This window comes from Enhydra lutris, unplaced genomic scaffold (assembly GCF_002288905.1).
Source record: "Enhydra lutris kenyoni isolate GAN:26980312 unplaced genomic scaffold, ASM228890v2 scaffoldscaffold2, whole genome shotgun sequence".
NCBI lineage: Eukaryota > Metazoa > Chordata > Mammalia > Carnivora > Mustelidae > Enhydra > Enhydra lutris.
Genome location: NW_019154086.1, coordinates 28,490,231 through 28,507,796, shown reverse-complemented (window position 1 = coordinate 28,507,796; position 17,566 = coordinate 28,490,231). Strand labels below are relative to the sequence as shown.

General features: G+C 40.4%; 1 protein-coding gene across 1 annotated transcript in view; it reads right to left on the bottom strand.

Annotated features, from left to right (window-relative positions):
- Window positions 1-7,244: 7,244 nt before the first annotated feature.
- LOC111149669 (beta-1,3-N-acetylgalactosaminyltransferase 1 (globoside blood group)) overlaps window positions 7,245-17,566 on the bottom strand; it is a 24,446-nt gene continuing 14,124 nt past the window's right edge. The window contains exons 3-4 of the mRNA XM_022506881.1: window positions 14,995-15,063; window positions 7,245-9,304 (exon numbers count right to left, since the gene is read on the bottom strand). Of these exons, the coding sequence (XP_022362589.1) occupies window positions 8,275-9,270 (996 nt within the window). The 5' untranslated portion in view covers window positions 9,271-9,304; window positions 14,995-15,063 and the 3' untranslated portion in view covers window positions 7,245-8,274. The remainder of the gene's footprint in view (window positions 9,305-14,994; window positions 15,064-17,566) is intronic.

Sequence of the window (17,566 nt, the reverse complement as noted above, 5' to 3'; positions counted from 1 at the left end):
ATAGTACTAACAGGGTGAGTCGTACTAACCATGTAGGTGGAGTTAGCTGATGACACATTTCTCAGAAATTTCTAGAAGTTTCTAGAAAAGAGGTTATTTGGCAGGCAGTGATAATGCCCCCTCTACCTGCTTTCAAATTTAAGGCTGAGAAATATAAAATTTCACTTCTACAAACTTAATGCTTTTTAAAATTTTACTTTGTTTAGGTACAAATCAAGAGTTTCAATAACAAAAGTGAGGTTAAGTTATTCTCCTACTACTCATTGAGTGAAGAGATAGGGTTAATTATCACTTGACTTTAGAACATCAAATTAGTCACTATTTATAGGTTTTCGACTATCCTGAAACCTTGAGACACTTCATTTGGAATAAAGTAATTATAGCAGCCTTGAGGCAGGAAGAATCGTTAAGACCTGCGTCCTGAGCACCAGTCACTTCACTGTGACCTTACCAACAGCCAGAGATTTTCCACCTCCTCATTTATGAAGAGGACATACTGAGTGTTGTTACCATCAGGCCCTGAAACTACTTTGTGCCAAGCTCATAAAACAAACCTTCTCTGACAATAGTCAGGGAGCAAATCTTAAAAGGCAAGCAAATGTGGCCCTGACCTCTCTTCACATCCAAGTAAGAGGCCCTGGTTGCCCCGGTGAGAGGTGTACGTACAGACTCTTGGGGCTACAACCCTTGGCCTCCTGCTCTTCTCTCTCTGCTCCTGGCAGAGGGGACCACAGACCCTGATGCCTTAAATGGAAGACAAGCACTGGCAGTGAGGGAGAGAGAAGGCATTTTGCTCCACTCTCCCCACTGTTCACAGGTGGGGCACCATTCTCTATCCCACACCAGCAAAGTTCCCGGGTCACAAACCAGAGGAGGGTTTCGTTTATTTCCTCACATCTCCTCGCTCCCATGGGAGGACAACACGCAGACTGGGAGACCGTTCTTGAGGCCCCACAGTTAGCATGCCCTCGTTGTGAGTCACAGACTTCTGGCCTCACCACAGCGGTTACGTCCCATATGAAAGTTCTAGAAGTAAGCCATCTTAGGGTTACCCAGGCTCATCACCTCAGTCCACGTCCCTGATCTTCAGATTTGTTGCTTCTTGGGATCAACATGGAAGCTGCGGAGGCCCCCCATTGTAGACAGAACATCTGACCACAGAAAAAGAGCCTTTCTCCTTTGTCTTTTTTTTTTTTTAAAGATTTTATTTATTTGTTTGAGAGAGAGATAGTGAGAGACAGCATGAGTGAGGAGAAGGTCAGAGGGAGACGCAGACTCCCCATGGAGCTGGAAGCCCGATGGGGGACTCGATTCTGGGACTCCGGGATCATGACCTGAGCCGAAGGCAGTCACCCAACCAACTGAGCCACCCAGGCACCCTCTCCTTTGCCTTTTGTTTATCAGGGAGGAACCACCCCCCACCCCGCCAGACATCTCCTGGGGTCCCACCAGCTGGGACTGGTTTGTAAACTAAACTGTGGCCTCCGTGGTAGGCGTGGGAGAAGGCGGGAGGGTGGGCCGACAGAAGGGGCCATGGCTCAGCAGCAAGCACAGCACTGGGTACTTGTCCCTACTAGCCTCTCCCCAGGACAGTTTCTGACCCCACTTTTCACCTTTACCTAAATTTGTTCATATATTTGTTCAAACATAAAAGTAATTTATCCTTGTTGTTGAAGTAATAAAAGGTACTTTAAACAGGAAAATGCATTCGAGAGGTGATTCTTGTTAACATTTTGGTACATTCTCATCCTGCTTATTTCTGTAGAGTTTCTCCATCTGTAATGAGTGGGGAAGAGTGGCATTTAAAATCATCACTGTAGGGGCACCTGGGTGGCTCAGTTGGTTAAACATCCAACTTTTGTTTTCAGCTCAGGTCCTGATCTCATGGGTTGTGGGATCAACCCCTGGCATTGGGCATCTGCTTCGATATTCTCTCTACCTGCCCTTCCCCCACTCATGCTCTCTCTCAAATAAATAAATCTTAAAAAAATAAAATAAAATCTTCATGTCAGCTGCTGCAAACTTTCAAGAGAATGCTGTAATTTATCTTGAGGGAAGCTGATTTCTTTTTATCCGGGAAACGTCTCGAATGGGCTTCCTTAAGAGGGAAACATTAAGTGGCACTTACCTCCACCCTACCTGCCCCACAGTCTAAAAGGCAACAGTAAAACATTACGAGGACTAAATTGAGAGACATTTTTTAAATTATTAGTTGATGACCTAAGACAGGGGTGAGGCCTTGCAGCTGTAGAGAAAGGGTCAGATGTGTGGAGGGAAGGCTTGGCCGGGGGCTTGGGGGGGGTGAGGCCCGCTGTGACACAGTACCACAGACTGCGTGGCTTATGAACAGAAAGTATTTGTCATGGTTGTGGAAGCTGCAAGTCCGAGATGAGGGCAGCAGCATAGTCGGGCTCTGTGGGGTCCCACTTCCCGGTTACAGATGACAAATTTGTTGCAACCTCTTATGGTGGAAAAAGGGAGGCCAACTCTCTGACCTCTTCTTACAAGGGCACTAATCCCATTCATGAAGACTCTACCCTCTTGACCCAATTACCCTCCAAAGGCCCCACCTCCTAATACCATCACAATGGGGACTAGATTTCAACATAAGAAATCTGGAGAGACACAAACATTCCGCCTATAACAGAGGGCTACAGATGATGGGGAATTTTTCTTGAGGAGAGATGTTTTAATGATCTGTGCATGACCAACCACTGCAAATCTTGATAGCTTAAAGCAAAATTTAGGATTTCTCATGGTTCTGTGGGTTGAGGGGGACAGTTGGGAGGCTCTCATTTAAGGTCTTAAACAGTTGGGGTTGGAGTTGTCTGAAGGCTCAACTCCAAAATGAGTTCTTTTGCTCACATGTCCAGTGCTTCGGCTGGCTTGACAGGAGCCTGGCAGCTGGCCGGGCATCACTTCTCTCGCCACCTGGCCTTGCACGGGGCTAGCTTAGTTTTGCTTCATGTGGCGGGCTCAGGGCAGCGGGACTGCTTACGGAAGCACCCATTCCAGAAGACCAAGGCAAAGCTGTAAGGCTTCCTTTGACCTAGTCTCAGAGGACATGCAGCATCTCTTCTGTTACACTGAACTGGCCTACGATTTCTTCTCTAACCAGCCATACTGTGACAAATTCTGAATTACTCTTTTAGAAGTCCAAATGCAGCTTTTCATCAACAACACAGAAAACAACCAATTGTTCCATAGCATTTACTCTGCACCAACAACCCTATGAGGTAGGTCACTTCCTCTTTTTTTGTAGGTAAAGAAACTGAGACACAAGGCTAGTAATCAGAGGAGTCTTCACTCAAACCCAGGCAAGCCTCAGCCTTCCTGAAGAAGAAGAGAATCCATTCTAGTGTTTCTGGCACTGGGGTCTGAAACCGCAAATTAATATATTCCCCATGACAAATGACTCAAGGGTTGCAACAGACATTTTGCTGTATTCTTTTCTGCTGGGTAACTGATGCCCCTTCACTGAAATTTTAAGAAACAAGCAGAAGCCTGTGGCACAGAGACCCAGGTCCTATTTGGAAGTATCTCCCTGCTCTCGGCCCTTGCCACCTTCTGGAAACCTGAAATCGACATCCCTGCCTCCTACACAGGCCAAGGCATCTCCATAAGCAAACACCTGACGTATGTACCAAGGACACACATTTATTCTGAAATGCCTGGGTAGCAAGCTTCCTGTGAGGTTTTCTCTTGCTGGGGCCTGGCTACAGGAACCTGTCAGGCTGGTGGCACAGCACTGGTCCCTGGCTCGATTGGCCACTGCCCGCTGGCATCTTACCCAGCAGCCTGCATGACTTCCCAAGATGACGGGTGGTCACATACTTCCTTAAATCCTTTGGAGACGATAGCCTGGCACCTCCAAGTTCCTCTCACCCCTGAGTCAGGTGTAATCCTGACTCAATTCTGCATTTCCACTGAGGAATATTCTCTAACCAAACTCAATGTTTGCAAGGGAGGAGTGGTGTAGCTGGACCTGGAGCATTCTAGTCCTGGCTTGACAATGACCTTGGACAACTTACATGCCTTCATATCAAAGAACAATAGTTCCCAAATCTTTTCTTGGCAAAGATCTCTCTGCCCTCAATGAACCATCACCCATGACTTTGCACTCACTGAATTATAACTTGGTTTCTCCATTTTATTTATTTATCTTTTCAAAAGTATTTCACTTTTTTTTAAAGGTTTTATTTATTTATTTGACAGAGAGAGATCACAAGCAGGCAGAGAGGCAGGCAGAGAGAGAAGGGGAAGCAGGCTCCCTGCAGAGCAGAGAGCCCGATGTGGGGCACGATCCCAGGACCCTGGGATCATGACCTGAGCTGAAGGCAGAGGCTTTAACCCACTGAGCCATCCAAGCGCCCCTGGTTTCTCCATTTTATTAATCAAACAAAATTAACCCCCAATTAAGTTTCTGTTTATTATAAGCTGATCATGGCTACTGTCCTAGCTGATTAAGTTCTAGCCAGTGGAAATACTTTCCTTAACTTGGGCAACCTTATCTTAGGTAAGTATATGGATTCCTCTCAACTTTTGGAATTTTGAAAATTGTGTAGACGCTCTTAACTACTACCCCTGGCTGTGTTGACCATATCCAGGACTCAAAGACTAAGTCCAAGTTTTGTGCCTCCATCACTTACCTTCGACACAAAGTGATGGTATCTACCCTTGTTGGGCCCTTCCTTGTCCTTACAAGACCCATGAGATGGCCCTTCCCTTGGGCACAGATTTTGTCAAGGGACTGCCCACTTAAATCTGCCCTTGACTTTCAGGGTCTTGCTAACATCCATTTCCTACCAACACCATCAACATGTGCCATCTATTCTGATGGACTCCTTGAGGGTTTACCCCCACGTTGACCACACTGGGACAACCAAGTTGCTGATGGAGAGTGTGAGGGGATTACCAATTAGAGTTAGTCTTCAGCTCACACAAAATCTAGAGAAGTTGGATTAATATAAAGATTAACTCCCTGTGGATTAAAGGATGGAACCCCAAGGATGGCAGGATTGACCTGCCACATACTCCCCCTCCCCCTCACTGAAATCTGGTCCCTTTCTAACTCCCCTTTCCCCCCCTCCATCTTGTAACAACTGTCTACCAGACTGCAAGAGAGAAGGGCTTTGTCCCCAACCTAATGTTCCTAAATACTATTGTTAAAAATAGCTCAGCTCTGGCTGCTCTGCATCGGGTGAATTGCTGGGAACACGATAATGTCCAGCACATTTAGGGTGGAGACAGGGAAAGATTAACAGGGGTGAAAGGGTAGCCAGCTCAGGGAAGGGATCCAAACACCAACTCCAGCGACTGGGTGGCTCAGTTGTTAAGCATCTGCCTTCAGCTCAGGTCAGGATCCCAGGACCCTGGGATCAAGCCCCATGTTGGGCTCCCTGCTCAGCAAGAAGCCTGCTTCTCCCTCTCCCACTCCCCTTGCCTGTGTTCCCTCTCTGTATCTCTGTCCGTCAAATAAGTAAATAAAATCTAAACAAAACAAAACACGACACCAGCTCCAAGTGAGCCAGACAACTTCTGAGCCACTCAGGGCAGACTCAGAGCTGCAGATCCCTGAGCCTCCTCTCCCTTTTACACACTAGGTGTGGCAGATTCTACTACCGTACCCCATCCTATACAACACGTCCTGCCTGCCAACACATGACTTGCACTATTTCCTGTGAGAATACACTGCCCCCACCCACTACCAGCACTGGACTTGGCATGGAATTTGTCAGTGTATATGTGTATATATATGTATATATATGCGCCAATGTGTTTTGCCTGCTCTTTTTCCTTCTTTCTACAGGAACGGCATGTTCCAGACAGCGTGCCCTACAGTGGAGATCCCAAGATGTGGAGATAGAAGCAGCAGGTTGTGGCCAATGCCGGCACCTGGTGGCCTGTGATGTGCATGAAAGGAATACATGGCTGATGTTGCCCCGAGATTTGAGAGTTATTCTTGTAGCATAATGTGGCAGAAGCTAATGTGCTAGGAGTCACAAACTCAATGCTATGGGCAAGCAAAGCAAATGAGTGAGGCACAGCGTGTAAGACCCATGGCCTTACATGGGGACGGTGGGGCTGTGGCAGGCAGGAGATAATCGGTCTAAGGTTAGCCTCCAGCATTAAACTGTGTTATGAGTTAAAATAAAAAATACTGTTTGGTTAAACAGCAAGAGGCCAAGATTTTAATATAGCTGGCTGTTATTTACTACTGAAAGTTCAGACTATTAAGATACACATAGTTAAAAACAAAAAACATAATGACCCAGCTTCGTGTTTTTCATAATCATTTAACTTTTTAGAGATCTTTTAGGCACCAATTTCTAGTTGAAAAGAAACAATCATCTGAAATTTAGCAATTATTCAAATTTTAGTTGTGATTTTTAAAGAGAATTTTTTGTTTTAAATGTTCTCTCTTAAGAAATTCTTTGACTTAGCTTCCCCAACATCGCTATAAACTTCTACAAAACCAATCTAATCATACCATAAAAATAACCACCATCTGTCTCAAAGAAAGTGACTCCTATGTGAATAGGGATTAGCAACGGCATAGCTTGATTCCATAGACTATTTCATTTAATTGATTTTATTTTAAGTGGTTATCGGGTCTGAGACCAGGAAAAGGGAAATAACCATCTTATAGAGAATCACACATTAAAATAGTTCGAATTGGGGGCACCTGGGTGGCTCAGTCAGTTGCGCATCCAACTCTTGACTTCAGTTCAGGTCATGATCTTGGTGGTGAAACCAAGCCCCGAGTCGGGCTCTAAGCTCAGCAGAGAGTCTATGCTTAAGACTCTCTCTCCCTCGCCCTCTGCCCCTCCCCCGACTCTCTCTCTCTCTCTCTCTCAAATGAATGCATCTTTAGAAAAATAAAATAGGTCTGATTGAAATTAAGCATTTCTTACAGAATTATAAATATTGAGTATTACTAGAGCTAACTACATATTTTTAAGTATATTTTCTGCCAATGGATTTGATCTTTTGCCTACCTGTCATCCAGAAAAAAGGAATCACTTGTCCCCTATCAGCCAAAATGGGAAATGGCCCAACCCCAAGAATATGGAGCAAGGAGTCTTCTTTGACCCACTGGTAGGTCAGAGGAGACCTCCATCACCACTGCTATGAAGAAATGTGCTTCTGCATGACATGGAATTCCGTTATGACTTTTGACCACATATGAAGGCTTTCCTCTTGATGTGAAACTAGTAACAATAGCAGCAGCATGTTTTTCCCCTCTTTATTCTCAAACTGATTGTTAATGAGCACACACATGGATCAGATTAATAACAACACTCATAATGAAAACATAATATCCCAGCTGTCAGGTTCTCTCTTTTCTTTTTTGTCTTCAGAGTCCTTTCCAAAAGGAAACATGCTGCCTGGCATTCTATATTATTCCCAATTTTCAAGTGGAAAAATGAGACAGATATAGTGACATAAAAACACTGGGAATTATATTTTTTAAAAACAAGACAATAATTCAGACCTTGTTTTAATTCTTCTCTACATTACCACAGTAAAATATTTATCAAAGTCTAAGAGATTACTGATATGCAATAACGACCAATGACTTTACATTAATGGAGCTATCAAATAATAAACTCATCAGTGAAGTAACCACAAAAAAGTTACAATGTGAAGGGTGATTCACTATTCTCTTTATACAGTATTGAAACAACCATAACATTTAAACACCAGAAAGTCCTAAGTAGTATTAAACAGTAATTCATAACCGTGAAATGCTCTAACATCTTGACGTACCTTCTGAATGACCAAAACGGATGAAATTTTTCTCAGCGTAACTTTAGTTTTTTACACAGAACTGTATTTTTAAAAACTGGTAATCCATGTAAGATATACACAAAACCTTTATCTGACTAGACCGTTCAACGAATAGGACTCCACATTGCTTTGTTGTTATGGGCTAATGAGCTTATAATTCAATGAAACCCTTTTAACAAGTTCTAGTTTCTAGAAGGACATGTTCAAATAGTTTGGTCCTATTAGTTTTATTAACAAAAATCTCCAATTCCTTTATGAGATGTTTAATTCCTCTTACTATTGCCTTTAAAGGGCCTGACCTGTTTTTTTCATCTAAATAAATCACAAGTGTAACCCTCCAGTCACCAGTCCACGGGCACTTCATGAGTCTGGGTTCAGTGTAAATCAACACAGTGACCTTCCCGTGAGTTTTCCACTGGAGATTTTAAAGTAATTTTAATGCTTTCCACAGGGTACCCTGACTTTCTCTAGGCTTTTGTCAAATTAATAATGGCATGTGGTATTCCTCAGCATAACCTGCCAAAATGTGATAATTTCCTTGGAAGAAAAGCCATGAGCTGCAATCACACGTCTGAGTTGACAGACATCCAAATGGATCCTATATAAAAAGAAAAGATTTGTGTCTTCTGGAATATGGATGTCCACTTTCAATAAATTCAAACAGATCCCAACATAAACATCTTCAAACTTGATGGGTTTTACGTGACTCATCATTTCATAGATTTTTGGCACCAAATCTCTGGACATTATATAACCCAACCCACTGCAGTAGGGAGGAAACACCTTGAAGGGATACTCCTGGTATGAAATATGGGCTTTCTGGTAAAATCCTCTATAGGAATAGTTATCAATTAGAGGATAACCTGTGAAAAACTTCTCTGAGTGGTTTACATTTAAAAGGTACTTCACTAAATTGCCAGTATTGATGAAAACATCAGTGTCTGTCTTCATGATGTACTTGGCATTGGGGCAAAATTCAGTTACCCACCTGAATGCCATAATTGTTTTCAAGGTCAGATTATTATAGGTGTCTAAAAAATCCTGTCGTATTATGTCACCATAAAGAAGGTGTTCATCCTCTAAGGACAATGCTAACATTTTGTCTTCCTTTTCGGCCTGCTGGCCTAGTAAGAAAAAGGTAAGAACCTCATATCCCCACCAAGACTTTTTTTCACCCCAAGTAACTCTTATGGCCTGTCTGGCTTTCACATCTGAAGGGTGTGAAGTCACCAGGATGACAAGAAATGGGTTTTGGTGAGAGCAGTTTGAATGCTCTCGAAGCGTGAAGCGAAAGTCCTGTCTGTAAATGGGCTCATACTCGTAGAAGTACATCCAGTTTACACGTTCTATCACATTGTAGTGGGGCAGGCTGAGGTACCACATCACAAGGAAACTCAGCAGTGACAACAGCAGGAGGCTCCATTTGAGGGATCTCAGTGACATCCTACTTGGAAGGGTGGTCAAGAGAGCCAGGGCCATCCACAGCAGCTCAGAAGCACACGAGCCTCAGGTTCTGGAAGATTATCAAAGACCTGATTAGTTATAAGTTCCCAAGCAAAACCAAGAATCCTGATCCAAGCCTACTTAATTTCATTTAACTAGCAACAAATGGATACCAAAAACCAAGAGTGCATTTTAGCTTTTTACATCAAGATCAAGGTTAAAAACATATCCTTCATGACTTTGGGAAAAATAATACTTTTTGTTTGATTTAAATAACTGGTGAAATACAATTTTGTCCTGGATGTCCAGAGGGACATTGAGAAATGAGTAGCTGGGGTTAAAAAATAAACCTGCAATGAAAAAAACAAAACAAAACAAAAAAACCCCAAGACAAAAGCTGCATTTTTTCTTCACTGGTATGGAAAAGACATAAAGAAATTAACACAAGGAGATGTTACCAGCAACATGTCCCAATAAACCAAGGGCCTTTCTCAGCTGTGTGATCTGATGTGGATTCTAGCAAACATGGAATAAGGAAAACCCAGTAGCTACAATTATTCACATGAGATGGGAGGAAAGCAGAGACTCTTCACCTGAGAGACAAATCTTTGAGAGACAAACAGGATAACCGTTTCCAGAGTTTTTAAATGCTCAAGACTGTGACAGAGCTTTTACTTGCCCAAACACATCCCAGCACCCCTTTTACCATGTTGGCTGAACTCAGTGCTCAATCTGGAAAGCAAGTGCTTAAATTAAAGGCGGGTCCCTAGTACTGATTGTTCTCCATTCTAATCTATTCAGAAACCCTGTGCCAGATCGGAATCATGGGATGGAATTTCCAAGAACATGTGCTTTTTACACAGACCCCAGCTGAGATGAGAACAGAGGTAGGGGACACAGAGTACACAGCCTGCAGTGACAGTGTGGCCTCAGCTCTGTGCTAGAACCCAAGGATGTGGCTGGTTTATAATTCAGGATCCCGCAGGGCTTTCCTGGTACCATGGTCTAAAGACAAACATACACTAAGTGTTTCTTCGATCTTCCCCATTCACAGACTATATCAGGCACTAAGAAGACGAAAGGAAGGAGACAGGAGAAGAAGGCAAACCCAAGGCAACAGGGAAACATGGAAGACTGTTTACATCAACACTAAGGGACATCAGAAGAAGAGAGAGATCAACAAAATGGGGGGCAGGCTGAGAGGCTCTGATGGTATTTCTTCACCCACAATCATCTGGGGGTAGGGTTCTGGGGAGCCAGAATTTGTTAGTGGGCCGTACATTAATGTCATCATATGGGAAGGCTGGCCTCCCAAGGGTTCTACTTTGGGTCAGTCTTAGGTCTCTGGACACACAGCTCTTCTGCCTTTTAATACTATGAAGATGGCAGGATCTCAAGACTCCTTGTCCTCTCTGGCCATATCGTACCTGCTCTGACTAGTTCTGGTCACAGTAATCTTTCCTCTCTCTAGTGCTTTCTATACTTAAAGTCACGCAATACAATGGAATGTTCTCGCATACTCTCCAGTTTCATGTACATGTGTCTTGCCTCTCCATTTAGAGTCTATGACCTTGGTGGCAAAGTTTTTCTCATAATTGTCAAAGTGCAAGACAGAGAGAGACCTACAGCAGGAGTGCAAGGAACACAGACTTGTCTGTTATGCTCTTTCTAGCTATAATAAGGGTAAAAGGTAGGTCTGTCAATCCCACTCCAACCTCCCCACCTCCCCCTTACTAGCCTTACACAGCCAGCTTCTGGAAAAATGTGAAACAGAAGAGACCCAAAGGAAAGATTACAGAAGTAATTAACCTCTTCTTACATTTTCTCCTCACTGGGCTACTAGACACTGCACAACCTTAGGATGCTCAATTTACACCTTGGCCAACAACAGCTTGTACATTTGTTGTACATGTCAGGTGTAGTTTTACGCCTCACTCCAACAATCAGCCATAATGAAGCCATAAACTTCAGACCAAGAGAAGGAAAGTATCCTGTGTGAGGAGCAGCATTTACAATTGCATTGAGGCAATGAAGGCCCCGTTACTTTTCAATAATGGGAAGAACTCAAAACAGCAAATCTTATTACAGAAGTTATGTTATGTGCGTTCTATAAACCATGGTTTCCAAGAGTGATAATGTGCCTGTGGTTCTGAGGTGTACTGCTTGTGGGCCCACAAAGAAAATAAAGCAGCAGCAAAGATAAGAAGAACTCTCCAGCCCAAAAAAGGGGAAAGGTCTTTCGAGGACTGGCCAGACAGACTTTAGACAGGTGGCTCTAAAGGCACAGACCATGGTCCACACCCCAGCTCTGACCTTCAACAAACGCGGTGAGCAGGTCTGTATGTTATCTTTCAGAGCCCCAGTTTCCGCATCTCTGCACTGAAGATGTCAGGACAGTGTAAATGGGGAATGGCGTGTACAAAACAAAACAAAACATGTAGCTGGCCATTAAGTGTTCAGTAAACAGATTCTGTCATCCCCAGCTGTGTTCTTCCCTGGGCAACTATTCTTTCCCATCTGTGTTCTCTAAATTGATTTTTATTGTCACAGGAGTTATCCTAAAAAAAAAATGATAATCTTTATGAATTCTTACTACTTAAAGAAAAATAGGTTTCACACCCATAAATATATTTCTATTTCTTGCCATCTTGATTTATTTCTTCTCTATGAAAGACCTTCAATTTCACCAAATGAACAGTCGATAGTATGCAGCAGTCACAAATAATGCTTGAAATTTCTATAAGATAAAGAAGAAACTTAATAGGGCCAGGGGATCAGAGGTCAAAGAGGGGAAAGAAGCAGGTCCACCTCCTCCAGTCTCTTTCTGAACTAGAAACAGATACTGAAATAAAAAGTTATCACTAGTCCACAGAATTCAGAGAGTTCATGGCTTCATCATGGAAAAAGAGCACTTGGTATTCAAGGCTTAAAACATATATCTAAGTTCTCACGTCACCAGGTGTCTTCGGTCACCCTACCACAGTTTCACTTTCCTGAATAAGAACGCGGGGGTCACTAAAATAAGTGAAACGCTAAACTTCTAAGAGACACTGTGCTGGTGTCCTCTCTTTCATCTTCTGTTCCACACATGCATTCACAGCAGGCAATCCTGGCGTGGGACTGCCGACTACTACCTCCCAACCACCCCTTCCCCTTTGAACCTCCATCTCTATTCACAAATACCCAGGCACATTGATGAACTGGGAGAAGAGGAAACAGTGAGGCAAATCTCACTTGCCGCCATGATTCAGTTCCTGTTTTGGTTTTTACTAGTCAAGTTTGGAAACCAGAGCAAGACATGAAAAACAGGGAGGCACTGACATACAAAAAATGTTCCCAATGGACTAAAGACTCAAGTAAGAGAAAAATGCACCTTTCAAAGTACTAAAAGAAAATATGGATGAATATTTTAATAGTTTTGAAGTGGGGAAGACCTTTCAATTACTCAACTGTAAGAAATAATCCATTTTCAAAAATTTCTTGCACGAGATTGAAAAGCAAAAAAAATAAACTGAAAAAAATAAACAACAATAAAAAACACAAACAAGGTTGAAAGATAAAAAACAAACTGGGAAAAAAAACAATTGAAGTTTTATGACAAAGACTTGTAAGCCCCCAAAATTAAGAACGAGACGAATACTACGAGAGAATTAATGGCCAAAAGAGAAATTCTCAAGAGAACTACAAATGATCAATAAAATAAGAAAAGATACTTAAACTCACAAGTAAGCAGAAATATTGACAAAAACCACAAACCAGCAGGGGCACCTGGGTGGCTCAGTGGGTTAAAGCCTCTGCCTTTGGCTCAGGTCATGATCCCAGGATCTTGGGATCGAGCACCGAATCGGGCTCTCTGCTCAGTGGGGAGCTGCTTCCTCCTCTCTCTCTGCCTGCCTCTCTGCCTGCTTGTGATCACTGTCTGTCAAATAAATAAAATCTTTTAAAAAAACAAACCAAAAAAACCCCACACACCAGCAAATTCAAGGGAAAAAAACATGATAATACTCAGTACGTGTGAGAGGAAAAGGCATTCTTAGGCACTCTGGAGGGAAATTTGAAAACCAGTATCAAACTTTTAAACCTGCATACCCTTTGACCAAGCAATACCACTGCTAGCAATTTATCCTAAAGAAATAAGCAGGCAACTGTGTGCCATTTAAAATATGAAAAAAAATGGATTTAAATGCCTCCCAATAGAGAACTGGTTAAACAAATTATGGTACATCCATATAAGAGCATATATTTATTCATTATATACAATGAAGCTTACCTATAGTCCCTTGATATATTACCAAATGAAAAATGCAGTTGCAAAACTGCTTATGTGCTATGAGTCCTTTTGAAAAATGAAAAGATAATTATAAACCCATAGAGTCACATATGCTGAGCAAGATTTCTAGAAGGATATGTACCAGTATGTCAATGTTTCTATTCTGTGGGATTTCTGGAAGATTTCTTCTTTCTTTTGTTTTTCTTTTTGTATCATTTGGATTTTCCATGCTATTCATGTATTAGCTTTGTAAATACATAAAAACAAAGCCAAAAATTTAATTTTATGTTTGCATATATTCCACTGAGCGGTAGTAACCCTAACCTAGCAGTCAGGATTCTGAGTTTTGTCTTATCCTAGTTCTTCTCCCAAAGTATGACCACGTACAATTCATGATATTTCTATTAGGTATAAGTCTCTCTGATTTTAGTGAATATTATCTTAACATAGTAAGCAATGATTTTTAAAATCCACTCAAAATATAGTAATTCTAATATAAATTTAACAGGATTTACATTAGCTAATAATAATAGTACTTCACCCACATATATATATATATATACACACACAGATAAATACAAAAATTTATGAAGTGTTCACAACAAATATTATTAGCTAACCCCCAATATCTCTCTATGGTGGGCCAGTTGGTTTTACTGCACCTATTTTATAGATGAATTTTAGAGATTTCAAGTGAATTGAAGATGACATAAAGACACTTTCAAATAGATGTGGACTTATAAAGTTCATAAACTAGCTGAAAAGTACCAAAGGAATATATTTTAGTATGTAGAAAAATGAACTCAGGAGGTAGGAATGGCATGAAAGAAACCAGTGGAGGCAAGGAGATAATTAAAAGATAGTAAAAATTAATACAGAGAGTAAAACAAAAAGAGAGGGAGAAGAAAAAGAACAAAAATAATTTTTTTAATGTGAAAAAGTGAAAGTAAAGTACCATGTAAAAATGACATGGTTGCTGTAAAAACATTTTCACAAAATTAAAACATGTTAATATTCTTATCTAATTGAGGAGGAACAAGGAGAGAGTGATAAACTTTAAGACTGTGCAAAAAAATTCACTTAAGAATGTACATTAACCCTTAGAAGGAGCACTGAATTAACAGATATGTACTATATATCTTCCATACCGATTAAAAAATAAACAAAGCAAGCTATCAAATCAGTAGAGGGTAGGATAAGAGGGAAAAAAGCAGAGAAAACGCATAGTAAATAGAAAACACATAAGATGTTGGAAGTAAATATAAATGGAAGCCTCTGGCTAGCTTAGTTGGTTGAGCCTCTGACTATTGCTTTCAGCTCAGGTCATGATTTCAGGGTTGTGAGATTGAGCCCTATGTCACGCTCTGTCCTGGGCGTGGAGCCTACCTGAGAGTCTCTCTCCCTCTCCTTCTACCCCCACCCCACTCCCACTCTAAAAGAGTAAAACAAAAAATTTTAAAAAATAAAAAAAGAAGTAAATATAAACTCACCTACTAAAAGATGAGAGATTCTCAAACTGGCTTAAAATTCTGCCATTATACTGCTTATAATATACATGCCTAAAACAAAACAACACAAAAGTTTTAATATTAGTGAATAAGAAAACACATCAGGAAATGCCAATCAGAAGCCTGCTGCAATTAAATACTAATGTCACATATTTTAAATGGACAGTATTTAAAAGGGACAAGATTTTGCTACTAATAAAAGGAGCCATCTAAGAAGATAATTTAACAATCATGAAGCGATATAAACATAAAAACATAGCCTCAAAAATATATAAAGCAAACTTAAATGTATGAGTACAAATGGAAAAATCTATAATCCTAATGGGAGGTTTTTAACAAATCCCTCTAAATAACTAATACATCAGCAGGCCAAAAATAAGGATATGCATGTTTCAAATAGTATTAGCAAATTTGGTTTAACAGAATAGTAGTATTCCTTTCAAAATCACAGGACACATTTATTAAAAAATTGATCATGTTAGGTTATATAAGCCATTTCAAGAATTTTTTTAAAACTCAATTTAACAGGAGCGCCTGGCTAGCTCATTGATAGAGCATGCAACTCCTGATCCCAGCGTTAGGAATTCAAGACCCACAATGTGTGTAGAGATTACTTAAAGAAAACAAAAACAAAAACAAAAACAAACCTCAATTTAACAGAGGCCACATTATTTGACATTATTTGACCACAATATAATTATAACAAAAACATAACTTGAAGAACACATAAACAAAAAAACTTGTTTGGAAACTCAACATCCTTACAAGTTTTTGTTTAATCCATAAAGTTAAAGAGAATATCATATTGGAAAGTATATAATATGTGCAACTGAGTAAGATCAATTTACTACATTTCAGTGAGGCACTATTACATCAGCTCCTTAATTGAAAACTATTGGTTTGGGGCAAGGTGTGAGAGAAAAAACAAGCATTTTTTTTTTTTTTTTCTGCTTTAAAGAATGATCTATAGTTTGGGGGAGACAAATAGCTCCAACTGCAGAGGGAAAATTCCTTTTTATAGAAAAATGCCAATTGTAAATGTAGGTAGAATGACAGAATAAGAATACTATCATTTTGCAACTTCTCATGAAATTACTGATTCAGGCAATGATTATTAATCAGTGTTTCAAACATCAAAGGAAGATTAATAAGGAAATGGACATCTATATGGTACCAAAGTAACACCACAAAGATAACCTTTTACTCATAAGGACAGAAAAAATATAAACCTTACATTGGAAGAATCAGAGTGCTAATAATCAATGTTAGCATTATAAATGGTGGAACAAGTACATACTATTTATCTCCTAATGAGAAACAGTGTGAAATAACAATATTATTTCTGATGAATCCTAGCCAAAAATGGTGTCTAATCAAAATGTACACAAAATACAGAGAATAGAAGAACAAGCTAAGGAACACCACAGGCAACATTCATAGAAATCCAAGAGCTGGGATTGTCAGCTAGCATGGTGTCTTTAGTATCACGAAAAAAGAGACAGCTGTAGATTAAAAAAGATTTAAGGACACACACATTGCAATGTATGGTCCTGGACTGGATCCTGTAGAAATCTGAATACAACCTAAGTATTAGGGGATGCCAGGAGAATTATTAATCTGTTCAGGTGCGATATGTTAACAGGCTACAAGAGAAAATGTTCCTGGGTAAATGAATGTGGTATATCTACACATTAGAATACTATTCAGCTACAAAAAGAAACAAAGTACTGATGATACAAGCTGTAACATACCCATTTTAAGAATTCAGAACATGGGGGCAACTGGGTGGCTCAGCTGGTTGAGTATCTGACTCTTGATTTCAGCTCAGGTCCTGATCTTGGGGTTGTGGGATCAAGCCCAGTTTTGGGCTCCATGCTCAGCGTGAAGTCTGACTGGGATTCTCTCTCTCTCTGGTTTTGCCCCTCTCCCTGCTTATACTCTCTCTTTCAAAATAAACAAATTAAAAAAAAAAAAAAAAAAGAACTCAGAACATGGATGAATCTAAAAAACAGTGAGCTAAGTAAAAGAACCTGAAACAAAAACCACATATATATGACTCTAATAATGTGAAATATCCAGAAAAGGCAAAGCTATAGATAGTAGGTTAGTGACTGTCTGGTGGTGGCATAAGAAACTGGCTGTAAACGAAAACAGAGAATCACTTGTGGGTAACGGAAATATTTTAAAATTTGACTGGGTGATGGTTGCAGAACTCTGTACATCTAGTAAAAATCATTGAATTATACAATTCAAATGTTTTATGGTATATATACCTTAATAAAGCTATTAAAAATAAAATTTAAAAAACTTTTCCTATTTCTAGGAGAATAAATTTAGGAGGAGGAAGTCAGGATACTTGTATTTACTTTAAAATATTTCAGTAATAAAAACTAAAAGGAGTTAAGAAAATGAATTCCCTCTCCCATTCATTTATGGTGGAATAGGAAATGGTAACACCTCTCAGGAGGGCAATTTGGACATACTTACACAGTTTACAAATACACTTACTCTTTTTTCAGTAATTTTGATCCTGGAATTTATTTTAGGCACAGCC